Genomic DNA, 22,279 nt, shown 5'->3' with positions numbered 1-22,279 from the left:
AGTGATCACAACAAAAGTTGTCACTGTAGTCTATCAGGGTTGAAGCTGTTCTGTAAATCCACTAATAAAGGAGCCAAGCCACACTTGTAATGCATCTCACACCTCGGCTGCTGGACGAATTTTGCCAGGGATATAAAGGCAAAGTTCAACATTTTTACAGAATACGCCTATTAATTTTCCTGCTGAGAGTTAGATGAGTACAAAGCTGGGTCCAGGAGCTAATTAGCCTAGCACAGCTTAAAGAGAACCTATTATGCTATTTTTCAGTCTAACCTGGTACTGCAGTTTAGCCTCTCTGCAAAAACGCTCTCTCCCTCTGCACTCTGTTTGAACCTGGACAATCAAAGCAGACCAGGTAACTGCATCCTAGTTTGATGTTACACCGAGCGGACTGCAGTGTGAGCACAGGCAGATTTGGAAAGGCGGGGAGGGGGGACAGGGACATGTCTGAGCGTGTAGCAGCATGACCATACATGGAAAATCCGCTTTGTTCTACGTCACACAATCCAGGAAACTAGACAATAGGGTGCAGCCATCCCAGACAGTAAGCAGGGAATTTGTCTAAAATACAGGTCCTTCTCATATAATTAGCATATTGTGATAAAGTTGATTATTTTCCATAATGTAATGATAATAATTGAACTTTCATATAGTTTAGATTCATTGCACACCAACTGAAATATTTCAGGTCTTTTGTTGTTTTAATACTGATGATTTTGGCATACAGCTCATGAAAACCCCAAATTCCTATCTAAAAAAATTAGCATATCACAGAGCGGCCAAGTCTCACGCTTTGGCCGTGAGACACACGCATATCAACCAGTTCACACGCTCACACGCCACACCTCCAATTTCTCACGCAGAGAAATTACCCCCCTTCATTTTTTATTTTTATTTTTTTTGTACTTTTACTTTGAAAGTCTTATTTTGAAAAGCTAAACGGACTGAGTCCCGTGACATCCTCTTTCTGCCATGCTTTCTGCACTCGCGGTTTCTTTATAGGTCCATGGCCGTGTGCAGCCCGTAGCCGCAGCAGCCACTTGGCAAACCACCACGGCCACGCCCCCCTGCGTTACACTACAAAACTAATAAAAGCCCGCCGCCTCCCGTCCCAGTCCCGCCCTTTGTTCAAATTATATGGAAAATTAATGACAACAAAGACGCCGGTATTAAATGAACAAAGAGGTAAGAACACCTTAATTCAAATCAGTCACTTCACTTGATATATTCAAGCTTGTTTTGCATTATGTTATTGGGCTGGTTGACACACCAACACATTTTTGTTCTAAAATGTTGTCAACATTAATTGAATTAATGTATTGAGTAACTAAACTTAGAGGTTACTGTGGGAAAAATATGTTCTCAGAAGACATCAAGTGTCATAGATTTAATATAATAATGGTGAATTGAAATTGGATAATTGGATAACCCATACAATGTTGAATACATATAGAATAATTACCTTTATTACAGTTTAACCAAATGTTTTAACAATAGGCAACAGGAGATATTTGAAAGCACTACACATGCATTGTAGGCTATTCAATTAAATTTGTGTCAGCGAAACCGTGAATGTTCTCTTTTACTTTACATAAAAATGCATGCAGAAAAGGCACACATTGCTTCATAAAAATTCACCAGAATGCAGGAAATTAAGTGTTTAATGCTCAAAATTTTCTGGGGGGGAACCCCAACCCCCACTTACAATATGTCCACACCCAATGTTTAATTAAAACCTGTCCTACGACTTTGCAATTCATGAATTTGTTTATTTTAATAAGATTTTTGATGTTTTATCACATTTTCCAATTGTCTTTTATTTCTGATTTATTATGAACAATATGTAAACTTGCAGGACACTAGCAAAAATGATTGGGTGGGAAAGAGGACACGGTTTTGGGTCCCTCGGCCAAAAAATCTCACTCCAAACTTTTGGTGAAACTTGGCAGCCCTGATATCATGAAAAGGTACTCTAAACGAGCTCTTAACCTAATCATCTGAATCAACTAATTAACTCTAAACACCTGCAAAAGATTCCTGAGGCTTTTAAAAGCTCCCAGCCTGGTTCATTACTCAAAACCGCAATCATGGGTAAGACTGCCGACCTGACTGCTATCCAGAAGGCCATCATTGACACCCTCAAGCAAGAGGGTAAGACACAGAAATAAATTTCTGAGCGAATAGGCTGTTCCCATAGTGCTGTATCAAGGGACCTCAGTGGGGAGTCTTTGGGAAGGAAAAAGTGTGGCAGAAAACGCTGCACAACCAGAAGAGGTGACCGGACCCTGAGGAGGATTGTGGAGAAGGGCCGATTCCAGACCTTGGGGGACCTGCGGAAGCAGTGGACTGAGTCTGGAGTAGAAACATCCAGAGCCACCGTGCACAGGCGTGTGCAGGAAATTGGCTACAGGTGCCGCATTCCCCAGGTCAAGCCACTTTTGAACCAGAAACAGCGGCAGAAGCGCCTGACCTGGGCTACAGAGAAGCAGCACTGGACTGTTGCTCAGTGGTCCAAAGTACTTTTTCGGATGAAAGCAAATTTTGCATGTCATTCGGAAATCAAGGTGCCAGAGTCAGGAGGAAGACTGGGGAGAAGGAAATGCCAAAATGCCTGAAGTCCAGTGTCAAGTACCCACAGTCAGTGATGGTCTGGGGTGCCATGTCAGCTGCTGGTGTTGGTCCACTGTGTTTTAACGAAGGCAGGGTCAATGCAGCTAACTATCAGGAGATTTTGGAGCACTTCATGCTTCCATCTGCTGAAAAGCTTTATGGAGATGAAGATTTCATTTTTCAACAAGACCTGGCACCTGCTCACAGTGCCAAAACCACTGGTAAATGGTTTACTGACCATGATATTACTGTGCTCAATTGGCCTGCCAACTCTCCTGACCTGAACCCCATAGAGAATCTGTGGGATATTGTGAAGAGGAAGTTGAGAGACACCAGACTCAACACTGTGGATGAGCTTAAGGCCGCTATCGAAGCATCCTGGGCCTCCATAACACCTCAGCAGTGCCACAGGTTGATTGCCTCCATGCCACGCCGCATTGAAGCAGTCATTTCTGCGAAAGGATTCCCGACCAAGTATTGAGTGCATAACTGAACATAATTATTTGAAGGTTGACTTTTTTGTATTAAAAACACTTTTCTTTTATTGGTCGGATGAAATATGCAAATTTTTTGAGATAGGGATTTTAGTTTTTTCTTTACTTTTTTGCCAAAATCATCAATATTAAAACAATAAAAGGCTTGAACTACTTCAGTTGTGTGTAATGAATCTAAAATATATGAAAGTCTAATGTTTATCAGTACATTACAGAAAATATTGAACTTTATCACAATATGCTAATTATATGAGAAGGACCTGTACATGTACGTCATTATCTGACACTTGGTATCATTTAACATGACTGTATAACATTATAACAGCATGTATAGGTCAGAAAGGATGAAAAAGCATATAGGTGCTCTTTAAAAACTGAAAGCAAGGGTAAACACAGAGCCGGCCCGAGGCATAAGCGAACTAAGCGGCCGCTTAGGGCCCCCGACTGCCTGGGGGGCCCCCTAAAAAAAAAAAAAGATTTTTTTTTTTTTTTTTTTTTTTTTTTTTAGTTTGTGTGTTTGATATTAACATCATACTATGCAAATGTGAGTTGTCATACAAAAAAAGGAATAAAATGTTTTGGTCTAGATAATTAATAGCCTAAAAATGTAATCAGTTCATCTGGGAGGAAATCCGAAATTATCTGATCATGTCACGTTCACATCTATGCACAGTGTGTATTGAGTTTATTTAAAAACAATTGGAAATGGGGCTGCCCTCAGTTGCCCATGCACTGTGTATAGTCTATAGCCTATATCAGCCTTGTCTGTGGAAAAAAAGATACAGTAGCTGGACAACAGAGTTCTTCTGCTTCGTTCCTCACACTGCATTTAAATGCATTCACTATATTACAGAGAAATATGTCCCGTAAAAGAAAAAGAGCTCCAAGCCCAACCCATAATATTTTATTTTATATTAATATTTTTATGGAAAATCCATGTGTCCTTCTTCAATAGCTTCTAATTCATCTGACCCAGTGTCTCCAAATTATTTGTTCAAACAAAATTTCTCAGATTTAGCCTCTTAATTTTCCTCTCAAAGTGCACCAGATTCATGCATTTCACTTTAAAAAGGTTAAAAAAATCTCCCGGGGGGGCATACCCCCGGACCCCCCTAGGAGGGTCTGAATCTCGGCTGTCTAATATTTTCGCACAGCCGCACAGTGGAGGCACTAGCGGAAAACACTGGGTGTGTGAATGATATTTAACAAAGATCTATAGTTTCAGCAGCGCTAACATTGGAGAGGGGCCCCCTAATCATATTTCGCTTAGGGCCCCCTGAAGGCTTGGGCCGGCTCTGGGTAAACACCTAACCCCTGCTCCTTTAAAAGTAAAAAGAAATGTGCCATAACAGCACATTACAGACACACAACACATTGTATTTTTCTGTTGTAATATGCACACAAACAGAAACGGGTAAAGGACAACTTGTGATTTTATGTGGGGCTGTGTGAACTAAATATTTCTAGACAAACACTAGCAGGGCCCAATGACTTGATGGAGTCTTGATTTTGTTATTGTGAAGATTAAATTAATGTGATACATAGAGCCTTAGAGGTAGGTAGATTTTTTGGAAGCTTGCATCTGCTCCAGTGTTTATGCTAAGCTAATTGTGTGCTAGCATTAATTTCATACTTGACGGACGGACAGAGACATAATGATAGTGATAGATAGATGATAGTGATAACAATCTTCTCACATAACTCCCAGCAAGAACGTGAATAAGCATTATGTTCATATTTTTCTTTAAAACATGCTGTCCTCTAGCTTTTTTTTCTGTACCACTAATCACAGACTTCATCAGTTAGCGATACTTGGCTTTGGTTTCATCATAACGCCATGAGACAATCTTTGAAATGAGACAGGGGTTTTGATCTTCTCCCTTATCGAGTGACTTACGTTCAACACTTCAGTCGGTCACATTATGACACAAGTCTGTTCAATCAAATGCTTAGAAATTGGACCTCGATTTGATTTTTTTTTAACACATATTATTTATTTTTGTACAGGCTTTATGTACAGGCCTGCATATACTTTGGTTTAATAACATTCAAGGGTATCCAAAAATTCCCCCCACAGTCAGGGCACAGCGCACAAATAGAAACTCAAAGGGACACAATAAACATTCAGACGTCTGTTTTAGTCGCATCACTTCACGCCAGACAAAGGTGTTGTCAGTTGTCCTCTCAATGTGTGAAAGTGAATCCTCAGGCAGAGTGATGCAGCAGGAAGTTGTGGCGGTACAAAGACCTATCTGGATCTTTCTGCTTGTCTCACTATCAGCCTCCGGTCTGCAGGTTTCCTGTTTGTCTGCAATAGTTTCTAGTATGTGCCTGTCTGTGGTTGTTGCTATGTCAGCTCTCTGCATTAACTGCATGTGAAGACCTGAGTAGTGCTTTGATTTCGCCACCGTCATGCCGTTTCCCTTTGTTCCAGATGCAACCTTCTTCACAACAAGTGATCTGTAGCCATTCCCTCAAATAATAAAACACTCCTTTTGGTAAGCAGTGCTCATTTGCATGAGTGGAGAGTCTCGCAGCATGTCAAATAGACATTAAAAATGATCTAATATGTTAATGTTTTATGCATATGGATTCACAACCAAGTAAAGCCACAGCTCTTATCTCTTAGAAGAGAGCTTGAATGGAGACAGCAGTAGGACACTTTACTCAATGCAACGTTTGGTGTGATACTACTAGACTTTAAATTATGACACTAATGGTTTTAAACAAGCTTCAAGGATCAGCTAAATGGTTCAACTGTGGATCAACAGCGTTTGACTGTTTGTGACCAGATGATAATTTTGTTTGTGGTGTGCATATTTTCAAGTTCCTGATGATCTACATCCAGTTAAGAATCTACACAATATATATGATGATTTAACACAATGGGGCCACCCTGGACAAAAGGTCAGAGTTTATGTGTTGCATTTTGCACAACATTAGACGATAAAAAAGCATGTATTTAATATCATCATTACTTTAGTTCCCACCAGTCTCTTATCCAGAAGAAATATATCCAAATATATTTATTTTATTGTCATAGAAGAAGAGCCACGAGGGTTAAGAAACTAGAACTAGTAGATTTTAGGCGTTTCTGCTAAAAAAATACTGAAATTATTCATCACTTACAGTATTTACATTGCTGCTCATTGAACTTATCATCACAGCTCTACTGTCCAGCATATGCTGACTCTTAAACTACATGCTGTGTGATATCACCTGGGAGTCAAACACAAAATTGGGTTTAAAAAACAAAAAGTACTTTAACATACTAAATGTATAATAATCTATGCAAAAAGAAAATATATAGTGTGGTTTTAATAAATATCTTTGCAAGTATTAGAGGGATTACAATGTGCAAATGTTTTCTCTTGACCGGAACAAATTCACATTCACAATCAGAAAGACAAATAGGAGCTATTACTCAAACTTTGACTGAAAAAAACAGGCCAATTAACTAGCTTTTTCAACTGCATCTATGCTTCTTCCTCTTCATTGATATGGTTTGATCAGTTAACTGAGAGTCAGTTTAGAAGCTACATTCATTCAAAGATACTTCAACTACTGTTTAAAATAATTACCTTTAATGCTCAAGTATAAAAACTATGTGCAGGAGCAAAATGAGCTCAGTGCTCCACTCTAATTACACTTTTGTATGATGTTTTGTGTTAGGTATCAATATTCAAAACGTTCTACTCACATTAGCAATAAAGGCAAGGATACACTGTGTAACATCATCCCATCATACAAATAGTTTGAACGTGTGTGTAAATGAATCCTAATAATTAAAATACTTGATGATCACTACTTAAATATCAATGGAGAGCGTAAACATAGCCTCTTGGCAGATGTATTATCTGGAAAATGACAAGGTTACTTTAGGAGACTGAATTGCATTCACATGCAGTTCATGTTAAAAGGTTGTCTTCCAACTCACGGCTGTTTACGAAATGTTGTGTTATCTAGTCATTGCGATATCAAAGATAAAGCACAAACAGCATGTGTGTTTTGGTTAAGGCCGGCCTGAACACTAGCCAGTAACAGATGGTGCTGTCATGGTACAAACAACAGGAGTAGAGCATGGAAATTAGGTTTCCTTTTTTTCCCATTTTACATAGTATCTTTCACTGTATAGCTCCTTCATTAAAAAAAACAGTCATGCATTGAAATTCAGATATAGCACTCTACTAGACCGGCAACATCCATGCTTTATGCATCTGGTGCTGCCAGATAGTAAGTTCCTGTTTTTAACCTGACATATGAACAAATATGTGCACATAAAATATCACCGAAAGTTCTTTAATTTTGTAACCTCTAAAAGCCAAAACCCCAGTGAGTATGTGCTTCATTGCAACTATGGTTGATTTGCAGATGCCAAAGTAGATACTTGTAGTATGTGCTTATGAGCTATTAGGTGCATCATCATAATGTATGCTGTGCTGAATCTTAAAATAACCCTGTCTCAATGATGACTGCAGCCTCAACAGATGGTAGAACCAAACAAAATGAAACTACAGTACTGCAATGTGGGAAATGTTTCTATGTAGAGTTATTATGATTGATATTAGCAAAGAAATGCAATCTGTTACACTGTGAGTCAAAGACGGAGAGCATATAGAGTAAATACATCAGATAGCAAACAGTGTTAGCGTGTGAGTGGGATGAGATGAACCTGTTTGTTGTTCATGAGTGGGATTATATGCAATGGCCAAAATGTATGTTGTAAGAATAAGTATGAGTGGTACAATACTTTGTTTTCATCCAGCTTCAGTCTATTAAACCTCTATATCCTTTTTCTCTCTCTCCTTTTCATGATCTCACAAGTCAAAAGCAACTGCACCAAAGGACTTTACCTTCAAGTGAAAAGAATAAGTGATAGGGAAGGAAGACTAGAGAGGATCAGATTGTATCGTTATTGGCTAAATTAACATAAATGGGCTACTCTTAAATATAGAAAATATATGAAAGGCAGAGCCTGAGGTCGTATCTCTGCCTTATATTCCAGCATACTCTCTCCTTCTTCCCGTAGCTCTGAGGCTTTTCCTCTGTCTCGTGCCTCACGTTCTCCCTCTCACTCACTTGTTTCTAATGTCTTCATTTAGCTCAATCTGTTTGGAAGTGGGCACACAGTATTATCTCTCTTAATTACCACAGCCAGCCAAGGAAACACAACATGCACAAATGAAGTGATGCACACAGACACAATGCAGAGCAGCAGAAGGAGAGAGACAGAAAGCAAGATAATTAAAAAGCATAATGAAGGAAATGTCTGGGACAAATTATCTGATGATGTGCATAAATCAGAACTAGGGCTGAGAAAATGTTTAACCTTTTTGCTACTGCTGACCTGAGTTTCACCACCGACACCAAAAGATAATAATTCTTAATACCTTAGTTTGAGTAATTTCCTGTTACATTTCATTAATGTGACACATGTTGTCTAGCAACAGTATTTGCCACAACAGTAATACGCATTAGGTAGACCTTGCTAAAACTAATCTAACAAAGTCTAACAAAACAGTCTTGCAAAAAAATTGTGCCTTCATGAAGATCTTCTGTTTCAGAGAGGTGTTGAGTCAACTGTATGGTCACTTCGGAGGATGTGGTTTATGGTGCTGTTTAACAATATTGCATTACATAGAGAGATGTCTTCCAAGGCCACATCACACACATTCACACACATACTCACTTTAAGACTCAGACTAATCCTCTGTGTGATCAGATAAGATGAAATCAGCTACATTGAAGCACCGCAAAAGGGACTGAAGGAGTCTGCACAGTTTAGACATTAGGAAAACGTGAAGAACAGATGACAGGTGATGTTAAGAACAGGAAATAAATGTGAAAGAGAAAGTGGAAGATAGAGAAAGAGGTGAAGAAGGAAGAAAAAGAGCACTGCCCACTGTCTGTACTAAGCAGACAGCACTCCAGCACTGCCCACTGTTGGCTCTCCGCTACACAAGGACTCCCTAGACACTGACAATAACACAATGCTATCTCTGGCACACAGGCCACTGGCCAAGCACACACATACCTTCCAGAGGATGCGTGTGCTTGTGGGTGTGTGAAAGGGTGAGCCATCACCAGCCATTATCTATTGCAGACACAATCATTGTGCACATGTGCATTACCACAGTAAAGGGCTCTGATCAGTGAGAGCACACACACACACACACACATCTTCAAACCTCAATGTACTTGAAAAGCCCTAAAGCACAGACTTCACATTAGATTTTAAAACAAGAGTGTATACACAAAATTGCATTACCTATATACACACATGCGTTTAAATACATCAAACACACACACACACACACACACACACCATATTGCTGGAGCTAAATGGAGACAGGCAGACAACTGTGAGACAGCATGAGAGCTGGACGGGACAACGGAAAACACAACAACCTTCTTTTTGAAGAATCAACACACACCAACAACAGCAGGGCACCACACTAGTCAAAAAGACTGCAAGGAGAAAGATTGTTGCCGTTTACCTTTTCGTTCGTCGAAACATGTTGCTAGCAACAGAGGCTGTGTTGGCAGATGAACATGAGAGTAGCAGAGCCTCCACACATCCACACACAAAAATAAACACACACACACACACTCACAGGGCAGTCAAGAGGCAGCGATTATGCTCCACGCTGGCATGCCAGTCTCCTCTGGCCAGTTAACCACATACACTCAAAGCTTTCTCTCCACGTGAGTACAAGAGCGAGAGTGTGTGCAGGAGAGACGTGAAATGATCAGAAATATTTGTAAGAGAGATAGAGAGAGGAAGGAAGGAAGGAAGATTAAAGAGACAGAGAGATGGAAGAGGCTGCCACGCATCCCTCTCAGAAAGGGAGAGGATTGTGGGTCTGCTCTCAAGGGTAACGTGCCAAGCCAGAAAGCGTAGAGCGACAGAGCGAGGGGGAGGGATGCAGAGAGAGAGAGAGAGAGGGAGGGAGAGAGAGGGGCAAAGAACAAATACTTGGGAAGCAGGGTCAAAGTAGATTTATAATGTATATATACATTGAATGAGAGAGAGAAAAAGCAAGTGACAGAAAGCAAGTGAGAATGCTTAAGGCGAGAGTGAAAGGTAATCAGAGGTGAACAGAGATGAGAAAGCAATGAAGCGGAGACTAATGTTAATGACAAGACAGAGACCAGAGTGGATGGCCACTGCAAAAAAGAAAAAAAAAAGAAAATACATGAAAAGACCAGAAACTAACTTGATCCAACTAACAAGAATTGTCTGTAGCCTTATCCTTTAAAATGCACATAGAGACACACTCACAGGTTCTATTTTTCTCTATGCAATATGCCACATTGGATGATCTCTGGCATTGTCCATTTGTCCTAGATATCACAGGAACTGCTCTGCAATGCCAGGCCAAGAGAGATGTCATTTCTGTGTGTGTGTGTGTGTGTGTGTGTGTGTGTGTGTGTGTGTGTGTGTGTGTGTGTGTGTGTGTGTGTGTGTGTGTGTGTGTGTGTGTGTGTGTGTGTGTGTGTGTGTGTGTGTGTGTGTGTGTGTGTGCGAGCGTGCCCTGAGCACGCCCTGCCTCCCTTTGAAACAAATCCACCAAATGTTAAAGCTGACGTGGGGTGACAGTTCCACAGTAGTGCTGAGGGGAGTAATTCAATAATGGATGCTGTCTCTAATGTGGGAGTCTGGATGGATAAAATATACATGGGAGTGAAGAGGCGGGGGGAGGAGGCAGGAGGTGGAGGGGGCTGGTGATATCACTGAAACACGGGGGGGGGGGAGCATGATATCATATAGACATGGTGTGTTTGTTTTTGTCTAATGTTTTTTCTCCATCTTTCATATTTAACATCTGAGTATTTCAATATATGGTAACCCGTTTGTCCTTCAGATCACTTTATTCCCATTCTGCTATAAACAGCAAGTCCTTACACCCACATTATGAGACTCCAGCTCCACCCACAGGAGGATGTGTGTCGAAAAATCCAACAGGAGGAGGAGGGTGCAGGGCTCTGAGTGCCTCCGGCTCTAGTGTCTCCTTCATGTCATGCTGTGACATCTGCCACCCTGACACACGAGTCAGGGGTCAGGGACAAAACACACCCGATGACAGCAGTCATGGACACACATGCACGCTGCACGCTAAGATCACTGACACACACACACAAAAGAATGCGGTCAGAGCGATTAGGCAGTAAATTGTAATTACCCACGGATAGAGAAAAACAGCCACATTATATACCCACTGTACAAGGCTAATATCATGAGAGCATTGCTGCCAGAAAGCTACCTCTGCAGAGTAAAATGCATACAGAATATTAAGTAGACAGCTACATGCACAAATAAATAAAAAATAAAGTTAAATAAAAACGCAGCTATAAATACTGGGAATTAAAGCCATGCTTCACACTGACAACATCCTGACCTGGCAGCACGCTCTGAGCAACAACAACAGTGTACACGACAAATAAAGGTATTTCACAGTGATTCACATTCTGCTCACACAGAACAGAGGTATACAGGCCCAAAGTAGTGTGTGTGTGTGTGGGGGGGGGGAGCTGAGGCCCCAGACTACAGCAATTTCAGAAAGATTTCAGGGATTCCAAAACTCTAAAATGATGACGGCAAAGTGTAAGCATTTTGTGGGAAATTACACCCTTGCCCATGTTCAAAGACATTTTCAAGACCGCATGGAGCTGACGTAAGACACTTTTCCAAAATTCTGTCTGATCTGTAAAGTGATTTCAGCAGCAGCAGAGGAAGCGACAGCCAGCCAGCCAAGGTTCTCCAAATTCAACTTAGAAATCAAATGAGAAAAAAATTTAGTTTCTCAAAGTAAATATGTGAATAAAGGGGATATTGTCAATAGGGCTGTCAAGCGATTAAAAAAAATTAATCTAATTAATTACAGGCTCTGTGATTAATTAATCTAAATTAATCGCATACTTTTATGACACTTTTATACCTGTTTATAAACAGCTGTATAGCCTGTTACAGTTTGTTTCTCTCTCTCTCTCTCTCTGGCTCTCTCTCTCTCTCTCTCGCTCTCCGTCTCTCGTAACTTCTGTCTCCACAACAGACAGCGCTGCACTGCCACAGATGCCTATGCCGATTCATTCCCCATCGTCGTACTCATAGGCAAAAATATTGACACACACACACACACACACACACACGGCGCGGGTGTCCGTTTACGCGGGAGACGAGACAGCTAGCAAACTAAATTGTACACACGGAGGAAGATTGAGAGATACTTTTGAACCTACATTGTTGCACCCACTAAATCAATAATGCACAGACACTGCGGAGAATAAAGTAAGATGTCTTCCTACCTTCATGCTTATTTGCCCGAAGCATCCCATAAACCGTCCAAAGAGCCCTCGGCCCTCCCTTTCCCCCAGCTTCTCTCTTTACTTTTATCCCTTTCACCTATGCGGGCCGTGTATGCAAGCTACAGGTTCAGCTCGGTGCAGCTGCGCACCACTTTTGCACCGGGTCAAAGGGCACTATAGAAGTGCGATTAATCTGCGTTAATTTTTCTGTGATTAATTAATCAAAATTAACGCGTTAATTTGACAGCCCTAATTGTCAAATAGTGAACAGAAATGACAGACAGTGACAAACGGTTCAAATGAATGTCCCTTGAGTAAAGAAAAATCTTTCTGTTGTGAGTGGTGAGTTTCATTTCAGCACCATGGACAGAGACTCCTATAGGCTACAACAAGAGCATCAGCTGCATTCAAAGCCAATATCAGTTTGTACTCCTTATTTCACATTTCCCCTGCGATTACTGTTAAGTGTAACAGCTTTTGAAATGCACAAACCAAGTTAAGATTTCTTAACAGTTTGTCAAACCTCTCAGGATAACTTAATCCCACTCTTTTCTAAATTGCTCAGAAAACAACTCCAGGGCTTTCTGATTCAGTTGCTAATTGCAATGAACCTCTGTGGAGTATCCAACTGCATCTTTCTCTTTCTCTGAGAAGCAAACAATGTTTCGTGAAGCTGCCTTACAACATTAATATCTAATTTTGATGTTTAATAATTGGATACGAGAGCACCCTGAGAGCTGAAATGAGGCTCGAGAGGCTCTCATCTTCAAGCATTCCGTCACTTTCTATCTTTAAAAACAATGGCAAATAATTAGAGGTCAGTGAGGTGAACTGAAAAAATTTACAAATTGGTTTTGAGAGAGATAAGGAGCATCATTTTCCATGACGTCTGAGGATTTATGGATGATTAATCGTGATGGACATGGGACAGAAATAGTGATATCCTCGGGAAATTTAGATAACGCAGAATCTAGTTAAGACTCCAAAAAGGACTATGAATTTTGATGCAAATTGCAGCCATCGGGCACTGACGGTTTTGTAGTAGCTTAATGGCCTACAAAGGGCTGTGTGTCACTGCCACTGCTGGGTGATCAACAGAAACTAACGTCCCGTTGCTTTTTTGGGACACAGGCATGTCTCTTTCACCTCAGGCAGTATCTTTGCCTAGTGTTATTTGTATACATTTTTCTATGTTGCTGTATGTATGACCCAAGCCCCAACCACAGCGAGTTCTACCAGCATCCAACGCGGAAGTGACAAAAATAGCAGTGAGCCGAGTGGCCACTAGGGGCAGGTTTCAAAACAAAGCAATTTCTAATTGACTTCCATGTTAAGTATGCCGTTTTCACAGCATTATTAAACCTATGTAAGGCCTGGTACAAAAAAAACATATTCTAGTCTGTCGGCGTGGTCTCTTGAGTGACAACTAGCCGCCCGTTGGCCTTCACTTCACTTCTGAGGTATACGTCAGCCAGATGGGCGTATCTACCTCCCCCCGACGTCACATTAATGCCCTTTTTCGGTTCGAGGAAAAGAGGTGGAGTAAAAACTGACAAGATGGCGACGCGCATAAGCCAGGACGATTGGATGCAGTTGGAATAACTGAGGTCAGCCCGGATGCTACATCCATTGTATATACTATCTATGGTCTGACCTAAATGTCTCCAGTTTGTTTCTTATGCTGTTGAAATGCTACATTTTCCTCCTGGGGATCAATGAAAATTCTTCTTAATTTTGAATGCAGTCAAGTTAACAAATAAAATCAAAGCAAAACAAATCTTCACCACATGTGTAAAAGAAGAGTAGCTTGTGTTTATTGAAACACTGTTTGTAGTTTCAGTTTCAGCTTAATAGTACATTTAACAAAGTAAGTTGATGTACAAAATGACCAGAAAACTCCAATGGTAGAAATGTCTGAGAATAAAAACAAAAATCCTTTGTTCTTTTTTAATAATGTTATAGGAGAAGTGCTTTGGTGCCCTAAATGTGGCTCAATATTCTTTTTGTTCACCACAGTTTAATGCATTCAATCACTTGTTTGTCTTCAAGTCTGTCCCGCAAACAACACTCACAAGACCAAATGCACATTTATTGTCTGCTGTAGTTGTTTCTTTTGATCATACTGGCAACAAAGAGAACTGCTTTCAAAACAATTCCAATGGATGTGATGTTGGACGAAATACACTCTGTACTCTATATTTCGTATTTCTATTATGTGTAAAAAATAAAAATAAAAAAGAGATTTGTCATCAAAGGATAACACTGAACTCACCCTAAGGAGGGATCATCATCAGCAGCCAGTATGAACAAGAGACTTTTTATAGAAATTAACAACATGAAAACATGTCATAAAACATGTCAGTCCTTTCCTAACTGCAATGAACATTTGATGGCTTAACTCCAGTGTGTTGCACATCATGTAGGCTACTGCTCCATTCCCTCCCTGCTGCCACCTCTCACACAGGGCACTGAGGTCACAGCCTGCTCTCCTGCTGCTGAACTTTCATTGTACAGCTCAGTGGTGCAACAGATTGATGCTCTGAGAGTGAAAGGGCTCCTGCAAAGCTAGAACATGCTGCAGTCTGGAGACAAGGTTCTATCACTTCAACCTGACTTCCTTTACAAAGCTGGAACAATTCAAAGCCCTGAGGAATATTATTCCTTCCTGGTCTGTGTAGATCTCACAGTTCATAGATTGGGTCTGGTTTGCATTATGTGGTAATAAAACAAGATACAAAATCATCTCTGGTATATTAAGTCACGGCACACAAAAGTGATTTTTGTTTTCCCGCCAAATTATCCATAAATAGATATTGCTTAGAGAATTAAATCACACAGAATTAAATCAGTCCACCAAATTCAAAAATTCCATCAGAAAAACTGACCTACAGTGTGGAGAAGGGTTCTCACACATTAACAACAGCCAGTATTAAGTACAAACTGAAATACATTAAACTTGCATAAATGTGAACTCACCTGCTACTTTTTCGGGGCAGAGGTAGATCCTTCTGGGTGGAAAGAAAAAGCAAGAGAGAGAAAGAAAAAAAAGAGGGAGAGATGGAGACAGATAAGCCTCATTAGATTAGTTTTACATATCATGCAGTCTGTTATTACAGGACTTAATATTATAATACTGTAAGTTATTCAATATGAATTAGTGTAATCCTTCCTGTAATCACCCTTATAGACACTGCAAGCCTCAACAATTCAGCTAAAGCCTGAAACCAGGAAACCTTTACTATCTTTAAGAACACATACAGTGCTGTGTGAAAGTGTGTGAACCCCTTGAGCCTTTTGGAATTTTATTTATTTTAACCATTATTAATTAATTTTTATCAATACCAGTATTTTTTATATGAAATAACAGATGTTTGTTTATCAATTCAACATTTTTCTTTTCCAGAAATCAACTGTTAAAACAGATAAAACAAATTATTTGACAAATGTTGTATCTGCAAAAGTTTGTGAACCCTGAGCTGCATTTCTTAAATGGAGCAGGTAAACACAATCAGATGGGCCAAATTGAGTGATGAAATGGACCAATGTAGTGAGAGATCTATAGGGAAGAAATTGGGCGGCACTAGATAAAACAGAGATCAAACCAGGTCAGTTTAGGCTCACCAAAGTGAACCCATACAGGTCAGACATGCTAAAAGCGAAGAAAATCTCAGAGGATCTCAGGAATAGAGTTGTGATGCTGCACATTTGTCAGGGGACAGCTATAAATTAATTTAAAAAAAGTTTGAGCTCCATCGGTCCACCGTGAGGCAAATCATCTACAAATGGTGAGCTTTAAGAGTGACTGAATATCTGCCTAGAAGTAGACTTCCTTCAAAAATATCCATAAGCACCACAAAAAAAGTTATTTTTCAGTTAAAAGCCAACCCAAACATTACATCTAGTGATTTGCAGACCTCTCTTGCAGCATCTGGGACAGATGTGCATGGTTCCACAATAAGAATAAGAACTAGAACTGCAAGCAGTTGTGAACGGGGGCCAAGCCTCCCACGCGACTCGGGATCGGGCGTCGTCGCCCGCGGCGCCGGCCCCTCGCTTCACGGAATCCGGGGATGTAAAGTTTTTGAATGTGCGATGTTCGGTGTGGGAGTTATAGCCCCAAACGCGTTTTCTTTGCTTTTAGTGGTTTTGGCGCCCCCTATGGATGACATTCGCAAAACTTTGTTAGATAGAAAGATGCAGCTCAATGTACCAAACAAGTGGATGTCAAGTTTTTGAATGTGCGATGTTTGGTTGGGGAGTTATAGCAAAATCAAATTGTGAACCTCTCCATTGTAAAGACACTTTTTTGAATTTTCCCATTTTCCCGCCTAAAGACTTAGAAAATGGCGAAAACAGGCAAAAAAAATTAAAAACTCTTTTTTTTAATAAGTCCGGCCCACATAGGAATTTCTTGCCCATATTTTTGCCATAGGCTCAAGTATGCCCCATCATAGTCTCCCTTCAGTTTCAAGAAAATCCACCTTTTTTTTTTTTTTAAGGAATGTTCGCGAATCTTTAAAGCGCTACCGTTTGGTCTTCCGATGGTCGTAGAAAAACTATTTGACCAAATCTTGCTCGTGGGAGTCGGTAGAGAATAATGCTTTTGGTTTCGTCCAAATCGGGCGAAAACTGTAGGAGGAGTATGTTTTGGTGACTGACACAGTTTTTGCGATGTAGCGAAAAATGTATATATACGCAAATGGGCGTGGCCTATCTCAAAAGATGCAGCTGACTTGTGGGCATATGTGGATATAAAGTTTTTGACTGTCGGACTTTCGGTGTGGGAGTTATAATCCCAAACGTGTTTTTCGGCTGTTGTAGCGCCACCTAGTGGCCGGCATGTCTGAATTTTTTTGTCTGCGTACCAGGTACGGACCTGGATAAGCCATGCAAGTGGCATGTCCCAACCCTTTACGGTTTGGGCTGCAGCACCAGTTCTACGAGTGGAAGAATAATAATAAGAAAGAATAATCCCTACAAGAACAATAGGGTTCCCTGCCCCGCAGGGCTTGGGAACCGCGTTGCTCTGCAAAACGCGGTCCCAGCCCTACTCGGGCTTGGCCCCCTAATAAGTCAACATGGCTTTCAAGGGAGGGTTGCTGAAGAAGCCTCTGCTCTCAAAAAGAACAAAAGTGCTTGTCACAACTTTGCCAGAGAGCACCTGGAGATACCTGAAGTCTTTTCTGTGGACAGATTTGTCCAAAATTGAACTGTTTGGTCACAACCAAAACCGCCATGTTTGGGCAAAAACGCAACTCTGCCTACCACCAAGAGAACCTTCTCCCAAGTGAAGAACGGTGGTGGCAAATGGTCTGCAAATCTCCAGATGTAATGTTTGGGTTGGCTTTTACCTGAAAAATCCCTTTTCTTGTGGCGCTTGAGGATATTGTTGAAGGAAGTCCACTTCTAGGCAGATGTTAAGTCACTCTTAAAGCTCTCCATTTGTAGATGATTTGCCTCACGGTGGACCGATGGAGCTCAAACTTTTTTATATGAATTTATAGCTGTCCCCAGACAAATGTGCAACATCAAAACTCTATTCCTGAGATCCTCTGAGATTGTTTCCCCTTTGAGCATGTCTGACCTGTATGGGTTCAGTTTGGTGGGCCTAAACTGACCTTGTTTTATCTTTGTTTTATCTAGTGCCGCCCAATTTCTTCCCTGAAGATTTCTCATTACATTGGTCTATTTCATCACTCGATTTGGCCCACCTGATTGTGTTTACCTTGCTCGATTTAAGCAATGCAGCTCAGGGTTCACAAACTTTTGCACATACAACATTTGTCAAATAATTTGTTTTATCTGTTTTGACAGTTGATTTCTGGAAAAGAAAAATGTTGAATTGATAAACAAACATCTGTTATTTCATCTAAAAAATACTGGTATTGATAAAAATGAATTAATAATGGTTAAAATAAATAAAATTCCAAAAGGCTCAAGGGGTTCACAAACTTTCACACTACACTGTATATTTCAAAGTAATTGTTTTATAATGCCTATAAAGCACTTTTTCAGAATATAGACAAACCATGCGTAAATCAAATTCCTTTAGGGAACTGTATTTAATGAGTCAGTCAGGCATTTTAAATGCCTTGAAGTGAAAGTAAACAAAATTCAAAATGAGATGAAACCCAGTTATGTGACAGAAATCAAAAGGCCATACTATTTTCCATTTATCCTACACAGTTGTCTTAACCTATAGTCATTATTGTGTTAGTGTGGAAATCAGTTGCAATTTTTTATTAATATATTGTTAGATTTGAGAAGAGGTAAAATTGTATGATGTTTCACACACAATTGCACCTGATTATCCTACATTTTACAATCCAATCATTTGCTTAACAAATATTGGCTTTGCTTGGCCTGCACTGATCATAATCCATTGCAGAGATAAACCTCAGTCAAGGGCAAATCGGGCAAAAAAAGTCAAAAGAAGTTGATGCATCAAACGTAAGAACAACTTTTCTTAACAAAGTAGCTTTCCAAATAGAGGAACAAGAAAACCCGGACACTCTGGTTTAGAAAATATAACACTTATTATTATTTCTAATAATATAATGGTTCAAACAGTGGTGTAGGATGAGATTCATCTGTAGCCAGTTTTGTGATGTCTTTGTCAATGTCTAGTGGAAGTGGAAAACAGTTTGAAAACTGATCTCTCCTAAGTGCTCCGAGCCTTCAGAGCTTCAGGAACCACCAGGTTGAGTGGAGCCAAAGTCAATTTAAAAAATGTTGCAGCTATATTTACGACACTGGGACACAACAGCAAGGATTCTGATGTGATAAGGATCGACTGGGATGAATCTGTGATGCATGTTGCCCATCTATTCCTCACATGATCGGCTTAAGTAAAATCAGGTTTTCACCAATTTCTGTTGTCAGCCTGTCCTGCGCAGCTTATTAAGCTATTTTATAAAGCCCAATGGCTCAGCTAAAAGATATTAGTACCGGTATTTGTTTCTTTTCACTATGGGATGGCTTAACGACTCGCAGACATGTCAAAAAAACAGAAGGGGATCAAAGCGACAAACCACACCAGGGTCAGAAGTAGAAAACAAACAATAACTTGAGAAGAAAATAAGAGCCACGAATTGTAATTTTCAGGGAATGATTTCACAGTACTGTCCCCCACCCCCATCTCTCACTCTCTCTTTCTCTCTCTCACACACACACTCACACAAACGTAGTGTCTTTGTATAAGTAAACACGCATTACAAGCAGATGAAACATGACTTGACAGCTGGACCTCTCCTCTCCAAACAATCTCAAAACAAACTTACTACCCAAACTCACCCGATGTACTCACCAGCACTATAGACGCTAACAATCCCACAGAGCAGTAGATACCCTTCCAGTCTGCAGAAACACATTGCAATGAGAAATAATCTGTTTTCCAAAGGCATGTTGAAGAAATAGCCACCATAATTGACCCTCTTGGGGATTTAAATGCTGCAGTAGTGCAGTAATCACACGAACATGTAGAAACTTGACAAATGCTACTCTGCACAGACTGGTATATGAAAGGAATAGTTCTACATTGGGGAAAATACACTTCGTCGCTTAGTTTGTGGCGAGAGTTAGATTAGAAGATAGTATGAATGTCAAGATGGAAGATGATTAGCTTATCTCAGTATAAAGACTGAGGCAGGCGGGAACAACTAGCCTGACTCCCAATCTTAAAAAATCTACCTAACAGATAACCTCACCTCTAAAGTGTACTAACTAACAGGTTATCTATTTAATTCAATCTACTGCTGCACAGCTTTTCTGATAGGGATGGGAGGATATTGGATTTCATCTTGAATCGTGATAAATTAAACACAACTTATGTTATCATTATTGGAATAAATGTAAATCAGGATAGCAGTAAACATCATCACTTGAGTGATTTGAAAAACTAACTAACAATCCTTTTCTGATTTCGTGATATATTTAAAATTGACTCACAGGGGTGCTGTATCTCTCCAGTCATTCCAAAATCCTCAAATATAGTTAGATTACACAATTACTCCTAATATTACAAACTGTCAGTACTACTGAGTCTGAAGCTAACATGCCCTGAGTACAAGAATGTACCGCTGCAGCATGGGAAATACCAGGTTGCTAATCTCATAGTATAACAGGACAAAGCAGCAAATACAAAAGCTTAAGTGGGTCATATTCTCAATCACCATTGTTTTAACTCACTATTTGATAGATAAAAATCTGACGGAGTATAACTTTAAGCTATAGTTATGTATTCGGTGTATAGACACACTCACTCCTCACATCTAACTCTCTTGAGGAAAGCATTAAAGGCATTTACCAAAATGTAAAACTCTTACAATACACCGATCAGATCGGGGCCTGGAAGCAATTCTCAGTTTGGAAGAGAGTGATCACTTATTTTTTCAATGGGAGTGACATCATCCATCATAGTGAGCTCTTTCGTGGACAACTAATGAGTTACATCATCAAGAGGAAGTGAGCTTGGCCAGTATGAGTCAGAAAGAGCCCCGCAGGAGTCTTATACGAGTGTGTGTGTGTGTGTGTGTGTGTGTGTGTGTGTGTGTATGAGGTTATCGGGGTGGCTAATGGATAAAACCCCAAACACCTGCTCCCTCTCAATGTAACTGTCTATCTCATAGACAGCTATTGTACGTGTTGTTGCCATGATACTGGTCACACCATAATTTCTTAGAACAATATTCTGCTTTATTCAAGTGACCATGACAACCTGTGAAACTTCTCAGTTACATCACTGTATTGTGTAACAATGACCTTGAAATATATGGGTTTCAAGTCATACATAATAAGACAACATGCAAAAAAAACTAACCTAGACATGTATAATACAAAATTAGGGATATTTTCAGATAAGTCTAAAGTCACATGGTAGATCAAAATGCAACGAGAGTGCAGTACAAACAGAGGTTTTAAATACCACGTATATGGTCATTTACCAAGATAATCTGAATACAATTTCTAAGAAGGTATTATGTTCATTTCTGTTTATTGTGATGTTTATCACTATGCTGTTTATTTCACTGTCTTGCTACATAACAGGGCGAGATTAGACTTTCTGGTTACTAATAAAGGTTACTTTTTTGTTTTACAGATTTCATACCAGAAAGAAGGAACTGTAAGGCAAAATATTGGACTTTCATTCATCAATAAACGTGGGAATTTGTAGACTTTCTGTATTATCATTACATATTACCTTGGAATCTAAGGAACTCTTGATCTGCAATATTCACAATTTCTTGAGATATTATAGACTTAGAAATGGAGTAATCCAAAAAATAAATTGACTGAAACAATCATTAGCTAAAGCTTTACAATACATTTAATATGTTTGTCCATTCTGTTTGAATTCCTTTAGTGCATCTGTCTTCAGGAATAGTCATTAAAATTGATCAGCCTCATCTGTCATCAACTCTTTTAACTATCTTATCCAATTAAAATCCACGGTTGCCCATTTGAGAAAATAATCCAAGCTGATCCTGACACGTAAAATACAGACAACAGAAGCTAGTACTATCAGTAATAAACACAAGAGTTATCACAGGCGCGGATGAATATTATATGTGTGTTATATTCTAAGGCAAACAATCAAGAGGAGTGGCGCAGACTTGACCAACAGCTAAGTGAAGTATTGGAGCATTCTCTGTGAGGCAATGTGGATCGGAAACTGAACATGGTCGGCAACATCATTTATGAGGAATGTAGAGGGATGTTTGGAGAAGTGACCGCCAAGAAAGCCCCAGCCCCGCAGCGTATAGGACGGAGGGAGAAATGCATTGAAGAGCTGGTACGCAACCGACGCCAGCTGTGCAAGAGTTGGAGGAAAGCTGCCCCAGAGGAGAAAGCCGGTCTGAAGGTGCTGTGGG

General features: G+C 40.0%; 1 protein-coding gene across 1 annotated transcript in view; it reads right to left on the bottom strand.

The window, feature by feature from the left end:
- The window catches only part of mast1a (microtubule associated serine/threonine kinase 1a), a gene marked incomplete at both ends in the record, with an annotated part of 64,420 nt that overhangs the window by 34,460 nt on the left and 7,681 nt on the right, over positions 1 to 22,279 (bottom strand). Inside the window, one exon of the mRNA XM_080029237.1 lies at positions 15,387 to 15,418. Coding sequence (XP_079885363.1) covers positions 15,387 to 15,418 — 32 coding nt within the window. The remainder of the gene's footprint in view (positions 1 to 15,386; positions 15,419 to 22,279) is intronic.

The sequence above is a fragment of the Ammodytes marinus genome (genome assembly GCF_949987685.1).
Source record: "Ammodytes marinus genome assembly, chromosome: 6".
In the NCBI taxonomy this organism is placed as follows: Eukaryota; Metazoa; Chordata; class Actinopteri; order Uranoscopiformes; family Ammodytidae; genus Ammodytes; species Ammodytes marinus.
Note: the sequence above shows the minus strand (reverse complement) of the source record. Positions and strands in the feature narration are given on the sequence as shown.